We start from the raw sequence: 13831 nt of genomic DNA on the forward strand, positions 1-13831 counted from the left end.
CTAATCTTTTAATCGTACCCAAAGTGCTCCACAAACAAAGTGGAGAAGCTGCGTTTATCCATTATGCCCCCAAACTATGGAACACCCTGCCTCTGTACATCAAGCAGGCGAGTTCAGTAAATATTTTTTAAAAAGATCTGAAAACATACCTGTACAGGAAAGCTTTTAGTTAACTCATCTTATCCTGTAGACTACATTTTCAGATTATTCTACATCTGCTACTATTGGAGGGCGCAGCCAGCCAGAAGCAGATGGGCTCCCCCTATTAAGTCAGGTTCTGCTCAAGGTTTCTTCCTGGAATATGGGAGTTTTTCCTTGCCACAGTTGCCATATGGCGTGCTTGTGGGGGGTAAGAGGGTTAAGGCTGCCAGTCTTATGACGTAATTTTTTATATTTTTGATATGTTGCTGAGTAGATCATAAACAGCAAAGAAAAGTGATTGATAATGACTGACTGACTATTATTGTGTTACATGCTTCAAATGTAAAGCACTTTGAGCTGCATTCTGTGTATGAAAGGTGCTATACAAATAAAGCTTATTATTATTATTATTATTATTATTATAAGAATGTATAAGTAATTATACATTTGTTATAATAAATCAAATAAGTTAACAAACAAACCCTACTGGAATCACAGACAGCCTTCAAAAACCCTTCCAAAGCATTGTTAATTTGATGGACTGAATAAAAGATGCACATTGCCTAGGCAATTTGTTCTGAACTGCAGATCTCTTTGGTCTATCTGACTTAGGCTACATGGGGCAAGGAAGAGTAGGCTACATGGCAGACATCTATTTTATTCTTCCACTCCAGTGGCCTTAAAGTTTTGATGGTCCTTCATCTTCATCTTTCCCCTGGGGATCAATAAAGTATCTATCTATCTATCTGTCTATAAATATGCCTCTGGGTAATATGCAAATTCTAGTTCTTACCTTTAAATGTCTCAAATGCATTCCTCCTCAGAAGTATCACATGATAGAGTCCTTAACAACAGTCAGACACTAGCATTGGGGCAATGTCATCCTCCCACTTCAGGTAGGACTTCCAAGTAAAAATCAGCTGACAACAACAGCATCACACAACAATACCATGTGACTTCTGAGAAAGACGACAAGAATCCTGTCATTATGTATAAAGTTTAACTACATTATAGGGCAAAATTCACTTGTTTGGATTAATACCTTAACTTGCCACAAAGCCCAACCTACATAGTCCAAGGCAAGGACAGTTGCCATTCAAGGCACTTTATTAGGTTTTGTTTGTTTGATCAAATAAAATCTGATCTTAATAAATCCTGAAAAGTCCTAGGTTAGATCAGAAAAAACAGATCAACAAAATATGTTGTCTGCACACAATAAAAGTACTAAACACAGATTTTCTAGAAAACACATTTAAGTCACATACACAAACACACACAGAAATATTTCTCTCTGCTCTCTCTGAGTAAACAATATATTAAAACTAAAACAAAACATTTTTTAAAGGAGATGATTTGGAGTGTCTGGAATTTCCTGAAGTAATGTCCATTAAGTTAATTCTTGTTTGTGTAAGTTAGTTAGAGCTTAGAGCATTAAGCTGAATTGATTTACATAATCTATATATTTTTCTCTTTGTTTTTTATATGCAATGTTGAGATAACATTCCACAAATATGAGAAATTGCTGCTGGTGTAGTGCAGTAATGATGGTGTTCCATTGTCCATCATCTATTTACTTGCGCTGGATAAAGCAGCACGGCACTGAATGAGGAGACAATCTCGCTGGATGCCGAGACGGCCAGTTTGCCAGATGTCATCACCAGCCCCACCCTGTCACCTCTCTTCAGATCCAGAATGAGACTGAGGGAGGCGGAGCCACCACACAAACAGCTGTCTGTGGCCACACCCCCAGATGATGTGTTCAGCCTCTGCACATTGTGATTGGACACAGAGAGCACCGCCTCTACTCGTTCCGTCCGCTCCGCTGTCACTACTGCGCTAAGCAGATAACGCCCATCTACAGGTACAGTGAATATACCTACAACACACACACACGTAAACACACAAATGCACAAACAGATACTCAGAACAATGGCACAAGATGGAATGATGCATGGACACAACAGACTCGACCTGTGCCCTGGTGCATGTGACATGCGTGGCTCTTATTAGCATGAACAGAGTAAGAAATGGTTGCAGGGGCTGAGTGCTGTGTCTGTACCTGTGTGTGGGTCATAATGGCCCCCATCGTTGATGAGAATCTTGTTGAAGCGAATGATGCCCATCGACCCAGGAAACGGCAGAAGTGTCAGGCCAGCCGAGAAGGAGATGGGGTCAAATAGAAACTGGGGTGCTGCACAGGGGTGACAAGCATGCAAACAGGCGCGCGCGCACGCACACACACACACACAAAATATTTGTCTTTTATATAAAAATGAGGTATTTCATACCTTACTGTATCCCTACCTTACTGTATCACCTATTTACATCCTCAGGCAGCCCTAGTTCATTATATAATGTACTACATGGCTCTGATCATAAAGCATAAAAAGAGCTAGTACCTACCCAAATTCAGCACCGTTTGAGCTGTCTCCAATTTGATTTCATGTCCTGTGAAACAGGGAAAATGTGAATGCATTGGAAAATATTTCTATGCAAAAACGTGTAATATCCAGATAAGTTCAGTAAAAATATATTTTCCAAATATATATTAACCTGAGGGACTGTCAGGAGTGTGGGACACAGGAGACAGAGGAGGGTAACCTGGAGGAAATACGCAAACATACATTATAACAGGCATCCACAAACATATACTGTACCATGCATACTGTACTTCAAAGAAATAAGGTAAAAAGATGTATGAGGTGCTGTGCACTGAACCCAAAGATGCACTGATTCAGTAAAATAAAAACATTGACAAATGTGTGGCCACCTGGTGCTCCTGCGTAGCCCTTGACAGGGGTCATGCTCCCGTTGGCACCATGGGGTGGACGCGAGGCGTGTTTAGTGCCCGGGGGCCCGGCCTCCCCCGTCTCCAACACGGGGGCCAGCGGCATGGTGGAACCAGTCACTGCAGAGACACTGGTGGCATCCTCATGGCCTGAGTGGCACATTAACACTCAGTAACTTCCATATTTCTACCTCAGTCAACAAGATTCAAACTTTCCTCTGCGGTTGAGCTTTTGTCAACTCAATCATATTGTAAGTGTTATTCAGGTGTGTAAGAAAGTTATCCCTTTCAGGAGAATTTAGTGTATCATGCATTACATGGCACCGGTTCATTATATCATTTAGGCCATGACACCAACCACAAAGCATTCAAATTGGTCAGCAGAAAATGAAAAGGGAGAGGAAAAGGTGACGAGGGCAGCGCAGGACAGGACAGGGCAGCGCAGCGCAGGACAGGACAGCGCAGGACAGGACAGCGCAGGACAGGGCAGGACAGGACAGGACAGGACAGGACAGTGCAGGACAGGACAGGACAGGACAGGGCAGGGAGGAGAGTGAGGAGCGTGTGAGGTGATGGTCAGAGGAGGAGAAGTCAACTGGGCTCATAAAACAGAGTGACAGTTGCAGGTGTTCATCTGCAAGATCCTCCATCTGTTCACATGCACCCTGACATTTCCACATGAACTACAAATCCCAGCCATATCTGCACCCCTCTATCTCTGACATTTGCTGCTAATACATTATGCCTTGAGGTGCTCCCTGCAGACTGAGTTAACACATCTTCTTGAATTTCCCCTGGGGATCAATAAAGTATCTATCTATCTATCGATCACATTTTCCTTTGAGCACTTTCAGTAATGAGAGAGGTAATTCTTCCATGGTCTTTACGTAAGCAAAGTGCAAAGCAAACGTAAAAGTAAATTGGCTTGATTTCTCCACTGTTAATATGAGACAGTGTACCTTCGACGGCACACCTACCCCCCTCCCCCACCCCCACCCCCCAACATTCTAAATCAATTGTATACACCATATTTCTATAACATAGTAATAATATACACCATTTGAAAGCTTGGACTCTTGGGAATTCATGTACAATATGCATAGTGCTTTACATTGTCAAATTAATCTTACTATGTCTCAATTAAAATGCCCTCCTCTCCCCTTGGTGTGTCCCTACCTTCTAGCCATTTTGTATATATTTAGTAATATGTAGATGTAGCATATTCAGTCTTGAAATGTTCACAAGAATCCACAGAAATGGAATATTCATGTTGTTTCATCCAATAAGTTGTGTAGATATATAGTCCATACCTTTGCAAATAATTGTGTAAACTACTAATCTTTTCTTCTATATTGATCTACTTTTACACACAGCTTCACAAGACCTGGTGCTAGGGCTCAGTTGTGTTTCTCAAGTGCCTCAAGTGAGGGCTGGATGTGGTCAGTTCAAAGATGTTTGTTACCCGGTAGAAAGAAAAAACAACATTCTAGCCGCTGTAAATCTGTGCCGGTACTTCAGGGGGGGAAAGCCTAGAAATGGCATATCCCATAATTAGGAAGTTAAACTAATAGTCTATCTATTAACACATCTGACCTGAAGCTTTGGTCTCTTTGGCCTTACAAACTACTTGCAAATGGGGGGATCAGAGAGGTTGGGCACACACACAAAGCCACATGGAAGTACTAAAAAGTCAGTCAGCAAACCATGAATTATGAGCATGAATTATACAAAGTTCCTCATATAATGCACTACCGTTCAAACGTTTGGAGTCAAATATCCTTGTTTTCATCATTAATGTTGTAAATAGCAACATTCATCCAATGTTCCAAAGGCACATTCTGTTTACAAATCTGATATAATTTTAAAAGGCTAACTGAGACATTGAAGAACCCTTTTGCAATTATGTAAGCACATAATGTAATCTGAAAACTGCTGCCCTGATTAAAAAAAAACAATGCAACAGATCTCAGCTGGTATTCTGTCTATAATGGAATCGAATGGGATAAGAAAATATGTTGTTGCATGTTGTCAGTATGCTGCAGACATGGCCTTGGAAGCCATTGGAAGTATGCATGGGCACTACACTCTAATTCTACTCAATAAACCATCTAAATGTACAGAATATCTGGGCCCAGGTGCCCACGGTCCAGGTCTAGGTGCCCATGAGTTTTCTGGGCTTGTGCTTATAAAACTCTTAAAAGCTGATTTGGAGAAGGAATCAGCCTCAGCCTCCAAACAGCTATTCCAGTAAAACAGTGAGCACTGCTGCAACCACCTCCCACCCATTGTTTATTTCCTATTGGCCAATTTCCTAATCCTTTGTGTGTGTGTGTGTGTGTGTGTGTGTGTGTGTGTGTGAGAGAGAATGAGAGTGTGTATGCTCACTAACATTCTACCTGCTTCACCACATATGTTTCTCGGATGTCTGAGCCTTCTAATGACCGTAATCACAGTACCCCATGGCCTGGGAAAAAGTCAACTACTTGCAAGCCTTCATCACTGGGACACTAGGGAGTTAGTGTGTTTGGCCTATCCAACTTAAGGAAAGAAGGGGCTGTGGCTACTACCAGTGAAAGAACAGTGAAAGCAAAGCGGGAAAAGGTCAAAAAAGTAATGTGTGTGTGTCCGACTGTGTAGTTTGGGCAGGGGGTGGAGAGGTTGTAGGGGGGCGTAATGGTTTCCAGTGGTCTCCACATGTCAATGATCACAGAACTGTTCTCCTGCAGTGATGATTAAAGGAGCAGTTAACACACAGATGCCCCTAAAAGTGGCCCAAGACCCCCCCTCTACTCCACCTATATTCCCTCCTTCCACTGTGTGTGTTTGTGTGTGTTTACTTCCCCATAAACCACTGGCTACCTCTGGTCAGTACCTGTCCTTGTGAAAGTGCACATGCTTGTGTGTGGATTAGGGGTGGGCGATATAGGCTATGTCGTCTACGATAATATCGTGATTGTTGTTTTAACAATGTGCAAATTAACATTATCGAGTATTTAAATTACTTATGGGGAAAAACACTCAAAATCACGCATTGAAACCCCATACATTCACTACATCCAGGAGGTGTATGCAAGAGAAGCCCCGTTGCAGCAGAGCAAGTGTCACATGATCGCTAGTGGGTCCACGTTGTCACACGCAGGCCTAATGTTTATTTTGTGTAGCAAGATCAAGCCTACTTGGGATTTTGTGCAGCTACTTCTGTTCACATAGCATTGATGAGACAGTCACCTTTTTTCCTACATGGTGTTATATGGAGAGAAAACACTTGCCTTTGAGTATTTTAATAGTCAGTTGTAAACAAATAACTATTCTCATGTAACCCTTTTGTAAATGGACTGAAGTTCGCTATAAATATCTAGGTGTATAGATTATGCTAACCGTTAGCATAATCGATATATATTTTTCATATACATTAGCCATAAGCTAACGCATTAGTTTCTATTCTGTAACTTGGAATGCTTTCTCTTAAACAAAACATCGAAGAAAATAACCGAGATGTACTCTGTTGGTCTGCTTAGTTTTACAGTGAATCCTAAGTAAAGGTTTTTGAAAGGAACTTCAGCTTCAGACTTTCTCTTGGGAAACTGTTAGTCATCTTCTCTAATGTAGCTGGCTAGACCATGTCATTGCCACACACACAAGTGGGGGCAAAATTGGAAATGTGTCATAGAGTGACAATGCATTGGTTGATTTGGTTAAAAAGTCACAGGTTAGGTTATTGGTTATTATTGTATTGATGCTATTCATAAATAATGAGCTGTAAAGTAACTTAGACTTTTACAATTTTTTTTTAAAGGATATCGACTAATTATCGTTATCGTCAAAATCACAAAAAATATCGAGATATTATTTTTTGTCCATATCGCCCACCCCTAGTGTGGATGTGTAGGGTTTAAATGCAGCACTTGAAGCTGATTTACAGAAGTGCTCTGTAATGTAAGCTTGGGCTCCAACTATTAACTGTGATAGTGAAAGTCTCATAAAGACCCTTCACCAGATGTCCTCTAGGATGAAAATACAGCCGACATGAAACGGCACCGCATCACAACGCAGGAAAAAGTTACAGAGCTCATGATGGCGGGTTTTACTCTGATAGAGGAGGTCTGGTTGGAATCTAGTCAAACACTAACAAACACACATAAAGAAGAAAGGTAAAAGAAGAAATCTGAGGAGCTGGTAATGTGTAATAATAAAATGTCCACAGGAGTACCTAACCCACTTATTGGCTGCAGTCTGATAAGCTGCACTGAGAGAAAGGGTACCGACGGTCAACACTCAAGAGGAATGACGTCTTTAACTTATGCACCACTCTCTGTCCAGAATACAGAATACAAGAATGGAATCATAGCCGCCAAGTCTTCACACACACAGACACACACACAATTATTTTATGCACATCGAACAGGAGGGAGTAATGTGGTTAAGAACACAAGCTTCCCTCTCTGACATCATATCTATGACACAAACATCTGGCACACACACACACACACACACACACACACACCCATTAACTCACAAAACTGGACAGGATCTAAATTGGACAAAGTTTCTATTCCCAAATGCATTCTGACTGGCTTGCTATCAGTGCAATATTGATAAGCCTATGATTGTGTGCCCTGTAGTGGACTACACAAGTCAGCACTCCATCCTCACCATAGATAATGTCTGTATATTTAACCATTGCTCTGAGGGGTAGGATAATGGGAGCAGGGGGAAAGAGACATCTTTACGGCACAGGTCAAATGTCAACTACAAGAGAGACACTGAGATAAAGAGAGAGAGAGTGAGTTACACTGTTATTTTCTGTGTTACAGGGATACTCACACACCTGAGGGACACATGCTCAGACACTTAGACATACAAACGTATGTGCGCTCTCTCTCTCTCTCTCTCTCTCTCTCTCTCACGCACGCACGCACAAACACATGAGGGGATAGAGAGAGTGGTGAACATTGCTCAATCCTTTACTGTTGTTCTGTCCTGATGTGTAATTCATAAAACTGGATTCAAAAAGTGTAGCGTCAACTCATAAATTCAAAGGGTGTTGCCATGGCCTTGCCTCTGGTTTTGTGTGTGTGTGTGTGTACCAGTTTACAGGATCACAAAGGGATTTGTGTGGGGGAGAAGCCATCACCGAAGACAAGCTCAGAGTAACAATGAATAACAGATGCAGATACATGCACACTCGCACGTGCATACACACACACACACAGACAAGCACGCACACGCACAGGCAAAGAAATAAACAAACAACAACTTGTGTAAACACATAACTTGTGTAACAACAACTTGTGTAAATACACACACAAAAGTAGAAAAGCAAACCCCACCATACAGAAAAGAAACAAGGTAACAACATGTTCAGTCATTGATGATTGAACAATGGTCTTTTTAAAACAAGCATGTGGGTCCAATCAAAAACAAGGTTACCCTTGAGACATAATATGATGCACACACACACACACACACACACACACACACACACACACACACACACACACACACACACACACACACACACACACACAGGTACACAGACTACACACACACACACACACACACACACAAACATAAACACACACACACACAAATATATACACAAGCCTACATACACACACATATATAAACAAGCCTACACACACACCTTAGCATTGCTAAACAGTTACAGAGGAAATGCTAACAGCACCCTTTGTGGGTGAGTGAGAGATCAGCAGTGGGGCCAGTTAGTGGCCAACAGATGGGCCGCAGCTGCGCCTAGTAAAATAGCACTAATGAGATAGTCTGCTGGACCAGACTCACACACAACCATCAGGTGACACAGGACGGATATGAGACTGGGCTCGAGGCAAAGGGACAGGCAGAGAGAGGAGACAGAATGACAGAGCCCAGATTAGATTACAGGACAGGAGACGGAGACTGCACAACTCACCTGAGTGGACAGGTGTGTTGGTGGTCTGTTCCAACGTGTCCTGGAGGGCGTGTGTGTGTTCGTACAGGGCGTGAAGGTCTCGTGTGTGTGAACGCAGCGTGCCATTCATCTGTTTGACGCACGTCCACAGGCCTGTCACGTGCTTGTTGAGGCCATCTTTGATTCTCCGCAGGCTGTCGGACAGGGGCTCCAGCCGCCCACACACACCCTCCACGCTGGCCACTCGGCCGTCCACCCCCGACCACGCGTCCTCCAGCGTGGTCACCCTCTGCACCAGGTGCTCCCCAAGGCGTGGCGCCCCTTTCGGGGCAGTGCAGGCGGCGCTGAGCTGCTGGAGCTCCTCCGCGTGCAGAGACGCCGAGTCGTTGAGCGCCGCGACGGAACTCTCCAGACCTTCGACCTGCCGCGCGAGGGACTGCACCTCGCGGCAACACTGCTGCTGCTGTGCTTGTCTCGCGTCTGCGGTCGCATTGAGCGCTTCCTCCAGGTTGTGGATGAGGTGCTGGTGGGTGGTCAGTTGTCTCCTGAAGTCCTCCAGAGCGGAGCTGTTGCCCAGGGCTCTCGCCCGCTCCGCGGCCTCCTCCTCCTGCCTCTCCTCCTGCCTCTCCCGGCGCAGCTTCTCCTCCAGTAAGAGGCAGTGCACCTCGGCGCTCCGCTCCGCCAGCTCCACGCGCCCCTCCAGCTCCGCCTTGCCCTCCTGCACCCGCCTTAGCGTGCCGTTCTGACTCTCCAGGGCGGCTTGCAGCTCGCGCTGCGCCGCCTCGATCTTAGCCAGCCGGGCACGCAGGTCGCCGTCGACCGCCAGAAGAGGGGAGCCCGTCCCCGGGCTGACCAGGGAGTCGCGGAGATCTTGGATCTCCTTGCGGAGGTCGGTCTCTTTGGAGTCCAGCAGCTCGGCCAGGCTCAGGTAGGAGGTCTCCTGCTCCTCGCACTGCTCGCTCACCGACATCACCTTGTACTCGCAGGAGTTCTTCAGGTCGGCCATCTTGATCTCCATGCCCTCCAGCAGCTCGTTGCGAAGAGCCGAGATCCTACTGTCCACGTAGTGCTTTAGAGAGCTCTCATTGGCTGAATTGGAGGTGGGGGGCGGCTCTAGCGCACCCTGGCCTGCGTTGGTTAACAGGCGCAGTTGTCCGTCTTGCTGCTTGACCTGCCCCTGCAGCTCCTTGAGGGCCTGTGTATTAGCTATGAGCGTGGCCGAGAGGTCGTTGACTTGAATCTGTAGCTGCTCTGTGGCAGATGAGGAGAGCGGGTCTGGTGTGATGGCAGGCAGGATGATGCTCTCTGTGCCTGCTCCCAGAGCACTGGCCGGCTGTCGGTCACTACCCAGCATGCTCAGGAAGATCTTGCTGGCGTCCTCCTGCAGATCCTGCCGCAGGTTGGCGTTCATGCCCGTCATGGCGGCCTGCAGGTCCAGCAGGTTCTGGGAGAGCCGCTGCACCTCTAACTCCAGCTGACGCACCTTCCGCTGGTCAGCCGGTGCCCTGCCACTGGCCGCTCCGCCCTGCAGCCACGGGTGACTGGGCTGAGGCCCTCGCTGAGGCGAATCTCCCCAGGGAGGAATAGGCTCTCCCTGGCTCCACAGTTCACCAGCTGCAGAGTCAAAATTCTCAGGGCCTGAAATGGGGAAAACAAAGAAAGGATTGAAGGCATCATTAACAAAAAGCCCCACACACACACACACACGCACACACGCGCACACGCGCACACACGCACACGCACACACACACACACACACACACACAAGCTCAAAACATGCCAGTTAGGATCAATTTTTTTCTGTACTGTCATACATTGTAATTCTTTTTTTCGGTAAATTTATGATACAGAGTTTTCTATGTGCAAATGCATTTTTATTGCCTACTCTATACTGTGGAAAAAATTTTTAATACTGAATATTTATAGTATAGCGATTAGTATAGCGAAAGTATACCCAACATGCTCTGCTCCTGTTCAGGAATATGTGCTGGATTTGGACGCAGTTCTTCAGGTGTGGATGGGAAGCCTTTCAGCTCCATGCAATCATACCCTTGGTAGAGTGGACAACACTTCCACTCCAACTCGGTCACCTCCTTGTATCCAATCTTATACATGGGGCGAAGGTGTGTTCGATATCTGAACAAGCACAGGGCAAGTCATTACCAGTTGTTTTGCATGTTTTTAGTATTACTCTAATTATGTGATACTGCTCTCTGTGATTCAAAATGTGTATGAATAGGTACATTTTTCAAAATAGATTGGATGACTCTGACACGTACCCATACACATTTTTGTCTTGGATTATTAATCTATGTGTATATAAAGTTGTACCCACAAAAAGGTTATATCATGGAAAAGGAGCAAACAGTGGCTAGGTACCACCAGCCAGGCAGTTAACTGTGAAGGAAGCAAGAGTGAGCCAAGAGGGAGGGGATTACTCTCCACAGAGGCAAACTGAAAATGTTCAGAAGAACTGGAAACATGACCGGACTCACTTTTTGCAGATGTGCTCATGTCCCTTTTTTTCAAATGACTCAGAAATATAAACACCAGCCTTGGAGAGCCCAGTGACATTATTATGATCCTCATAATTCATTATGATTTAATCTCGCCTATGCCAGACATCTGGACGGCAGCTTCTCTGTATGACCCTAAGGTAGTGGGTATCTCTCTCACTCTCTCTCTCTCTCTTATGTGCTCTGTGTATATGTACTGACTGCCAGAATCATGGTACCATGAAATTCAGTCCACAGTCTCCAGTAATGGACCCTTTCAACAATAAAAACAAAAACAATGCTTGAACGTTCTATTTGGGCCCCAATCTACTTCCTCTGCATTAAGATAACATATGGAATGTTAAAAAGGAAGTCTTGTGGGGCCAACTATGATGCTGATAATGGAACTCTCTTGAAAGGGTCCATATTGTCTTCTCTTTGCAGAGGAAGGTCTGGAAGGTGACGACAGCAACTCGGCTGCCTCTGGCCATGGCTATGCATGCAATGACCCCATGAGAAAAGAACATTAGCATGAAGATGCACACATGCAACTGCACACCATCAGCATACCATAGCTCGTAAATAAATGAGGTCTCATTAACAGGCCAGCAGGTTAAGACTAATTTATCATGCCAGTCATCACTATCTTTCTTTAAATCTCACCCCAGGAACGTGCCCTCCATAAACAGGCCCTAATCTGGTCACCTCTGCATGGCCGAAGAACAAAGGGATGGAAAAGGCCTCAGGGTCTCTAAGGCCAACTAAATAGGAGAAAATCACAAACTAGAAAAATCTTAACATTATGCCTCTGTACTTATGGATTTTATATATAGGCCTACATATTACCATACCCGAAATGTTCTGTTGATCACATTTGCAAATCTGCCATTTCAGAGATTTGAGACACTCCAAAGATGTTTTCCATTTCGATATGACTCACAACACAGCTCATGGCTCAAGAGTTTTATAGGAGCATCATTCATTTATTTGATCGATCATATTCCTCCACCAAAACAACTGCACCACTGCTCCCCTTGACCAATAAATTCCCACCCTGTTTTTTTGTGAGAATCTCTCTTGGGACACTTACATCACGCGTTGCGCGCAGTCAGGTTGGTGCATAGGGCAGGGTGCGAGCTCTGGCTCCACCACGGTCTCCGTAGCTCCAAGTACCGCACATGTTACATTCTTGTGTACAACATACGCACACCAGTTTCTAGAGACAAATGAATTTCAAGTATCATCAAAAGGCAAAAAACAACATGATATTTATCTATAACATCATATCAAAAGATATAGTTTAAATATAGGCTTACAGTACATATTTCAGAAACAGACATCAGCTAACTAGGCATATACATGTCCTTAATTGATTACTTCCTTAAACTGTGCTGTAAAGTCATCATAAGGACAATAACCAATGGAGTAATTCAAATAAATGCACCTATGCACGGTCATGTAATCCAAAATAAGACGTTTTCTAAATGGATTACGAAGATGAGAGAAAGATCACTTACTTATTCCTCTGACGTGGAGCCGAGTCAGAATATGCATTGCCTTGGAACATACTATACCTTGACGGGGTTCCATAAATTAAGGGGATGTTTAGCTGCAGGTAAATTAGAGTGATAATACGCCCGAAGTCAGTAAAACCGGACTTCATATTTTATATTGATCTATTGACTAAATGTGCGCAAAAGTCGCAGTTAATGTTCTTGCGCAACAGTGCGCTCGTGGACTGGCGAGAGCGTTGCCTCGAGTGATGGGGTTGGCAAAGATGTGACGTTCAAGACCCCACTGCGTCACCTCGCCTCACGAACCCCCGCCCTGAGAGAAGCACAATTTTTACAAGTTTTACTTTAAGTGCTGTTCTGGAGCTTTGTCCATTTACTCTGATCTTTGAACAGATTGTTTTGTAAAACTAGAATGTGATCGGCTAAACCATGCCGCTGTTCGTTTGGTTTTCCTTCTTTGTGTCATGAAGTTTAGAACTTGGCAATGTAAGGGAGCATTTTAAGATAGTAGGCTGTGTCATTTTATCACATGCTATTCATGCTCCCCTTCATTTATCTGGTAAATTCTTCTCAAACGATCCTCAAAACATACAGAATAGTTCATTACACGCTATATGCACACACAGCAGTTGAAAAATATTAACTTCTAGGATGTCTGTTACGGCGTTGAAGTGGGAGCGCACGGAGGCACACGCTCAAACAGCTGGATGGATCGCGGACCATAACTCACATTTACATTTTAATCGATGTCTAGACCACATGTATTCATTCAACTAAAGTTTGACATGAACCGATTAAGCGCTCTCCCTGCACACCAAACACCGTTTACACCAATCCACAACCAAAATCCCTGGGCAGAATGAAAAAGGTAATGTTCTGGTGACTCACTCTGTACTAAAATTGTCCTAAAATGCCAAATCCATGTCAAAACTGTGATAAGGTAAGGTTCGTACAGGTTTGCCAGATTGATGACTAAACTGAGCTG

General features: G+C 44.3%; 1 protein-coding gene across 1 annotated transcript; it reads right to left on the bottom strand.

Moving 5' to 3' along the window:
* Positions 1 to 1198: 1198 nt before the first annotated feature.
* Positions 1199 to 13072, bottom strand: emilin2b (elastin microfibril interfacer 2b). Its single transcript, XM_042068504.1, has 9 exons — positions 12850 to 13072; positions 12423 to 12548; positions 10792 to 10973; positions 8859 to 10475; positions 2912 to 3079; positions 2695 to 2742; positions 2545 to 2589; positions 2201 to 2332; positions 1199 to 2017 (listed from the first exon to the last, which is right to left on the bottom strand). The coding sequence occupies exons 1-9, from the start codon at positions 12993 to 12995 to the stop codon at positions 1704 to 1706; spliced, it is 2778 nt and encodes a 925-aa protein (XP_041924438.1). The 5' UTR covers positions 12996 to 13072; the 3' UTR covers positions 1199 to 1703.
* Between the last annotated feature and the right edge of the window lie 759 nt (positions 13073 to 13831).

This window comes from Alosa sapidissima, chromosome 17, assembly GCF_018492685.1.
Source record: "Alosa sapidissima isolate fAloSap1 chromosome 17, fAloSap1.pri, whole genome shotgun sequence".
Taxonomy (NCBI): domain Eukaryota; kingdom Metazoa; phylum Chordata; class Actinopteri; order Clupeiformes; family Clupeidae; genus Alosa; species Alosa sapidissima.

Excerpts from the sequence above, each read along its gene's own strand:
- emilin2b (XM_042068504.1), bottom strand. The coding sequence starts at position 12,995 with ATGAAGTCCGGTTTTACTGACTTCGGGCGTATTATCACTCTAATTTAC. Across the intron at positions 3,080-8,858 it reads CAACACACCTGTCCACTCAG|GCCATGAGGATGCCACCAGT; the intron begins GTGAGTTGTGCA and ends TGTGCCACTCAG. Across the intron at positions 2,333-2,544 it reads TCAAACGGTGCTGAATTTGG|CACCCCAGTTTCTATTTGAC; the intron begins GTAGGTACTAGC and ends ACCCCTGTGCAG.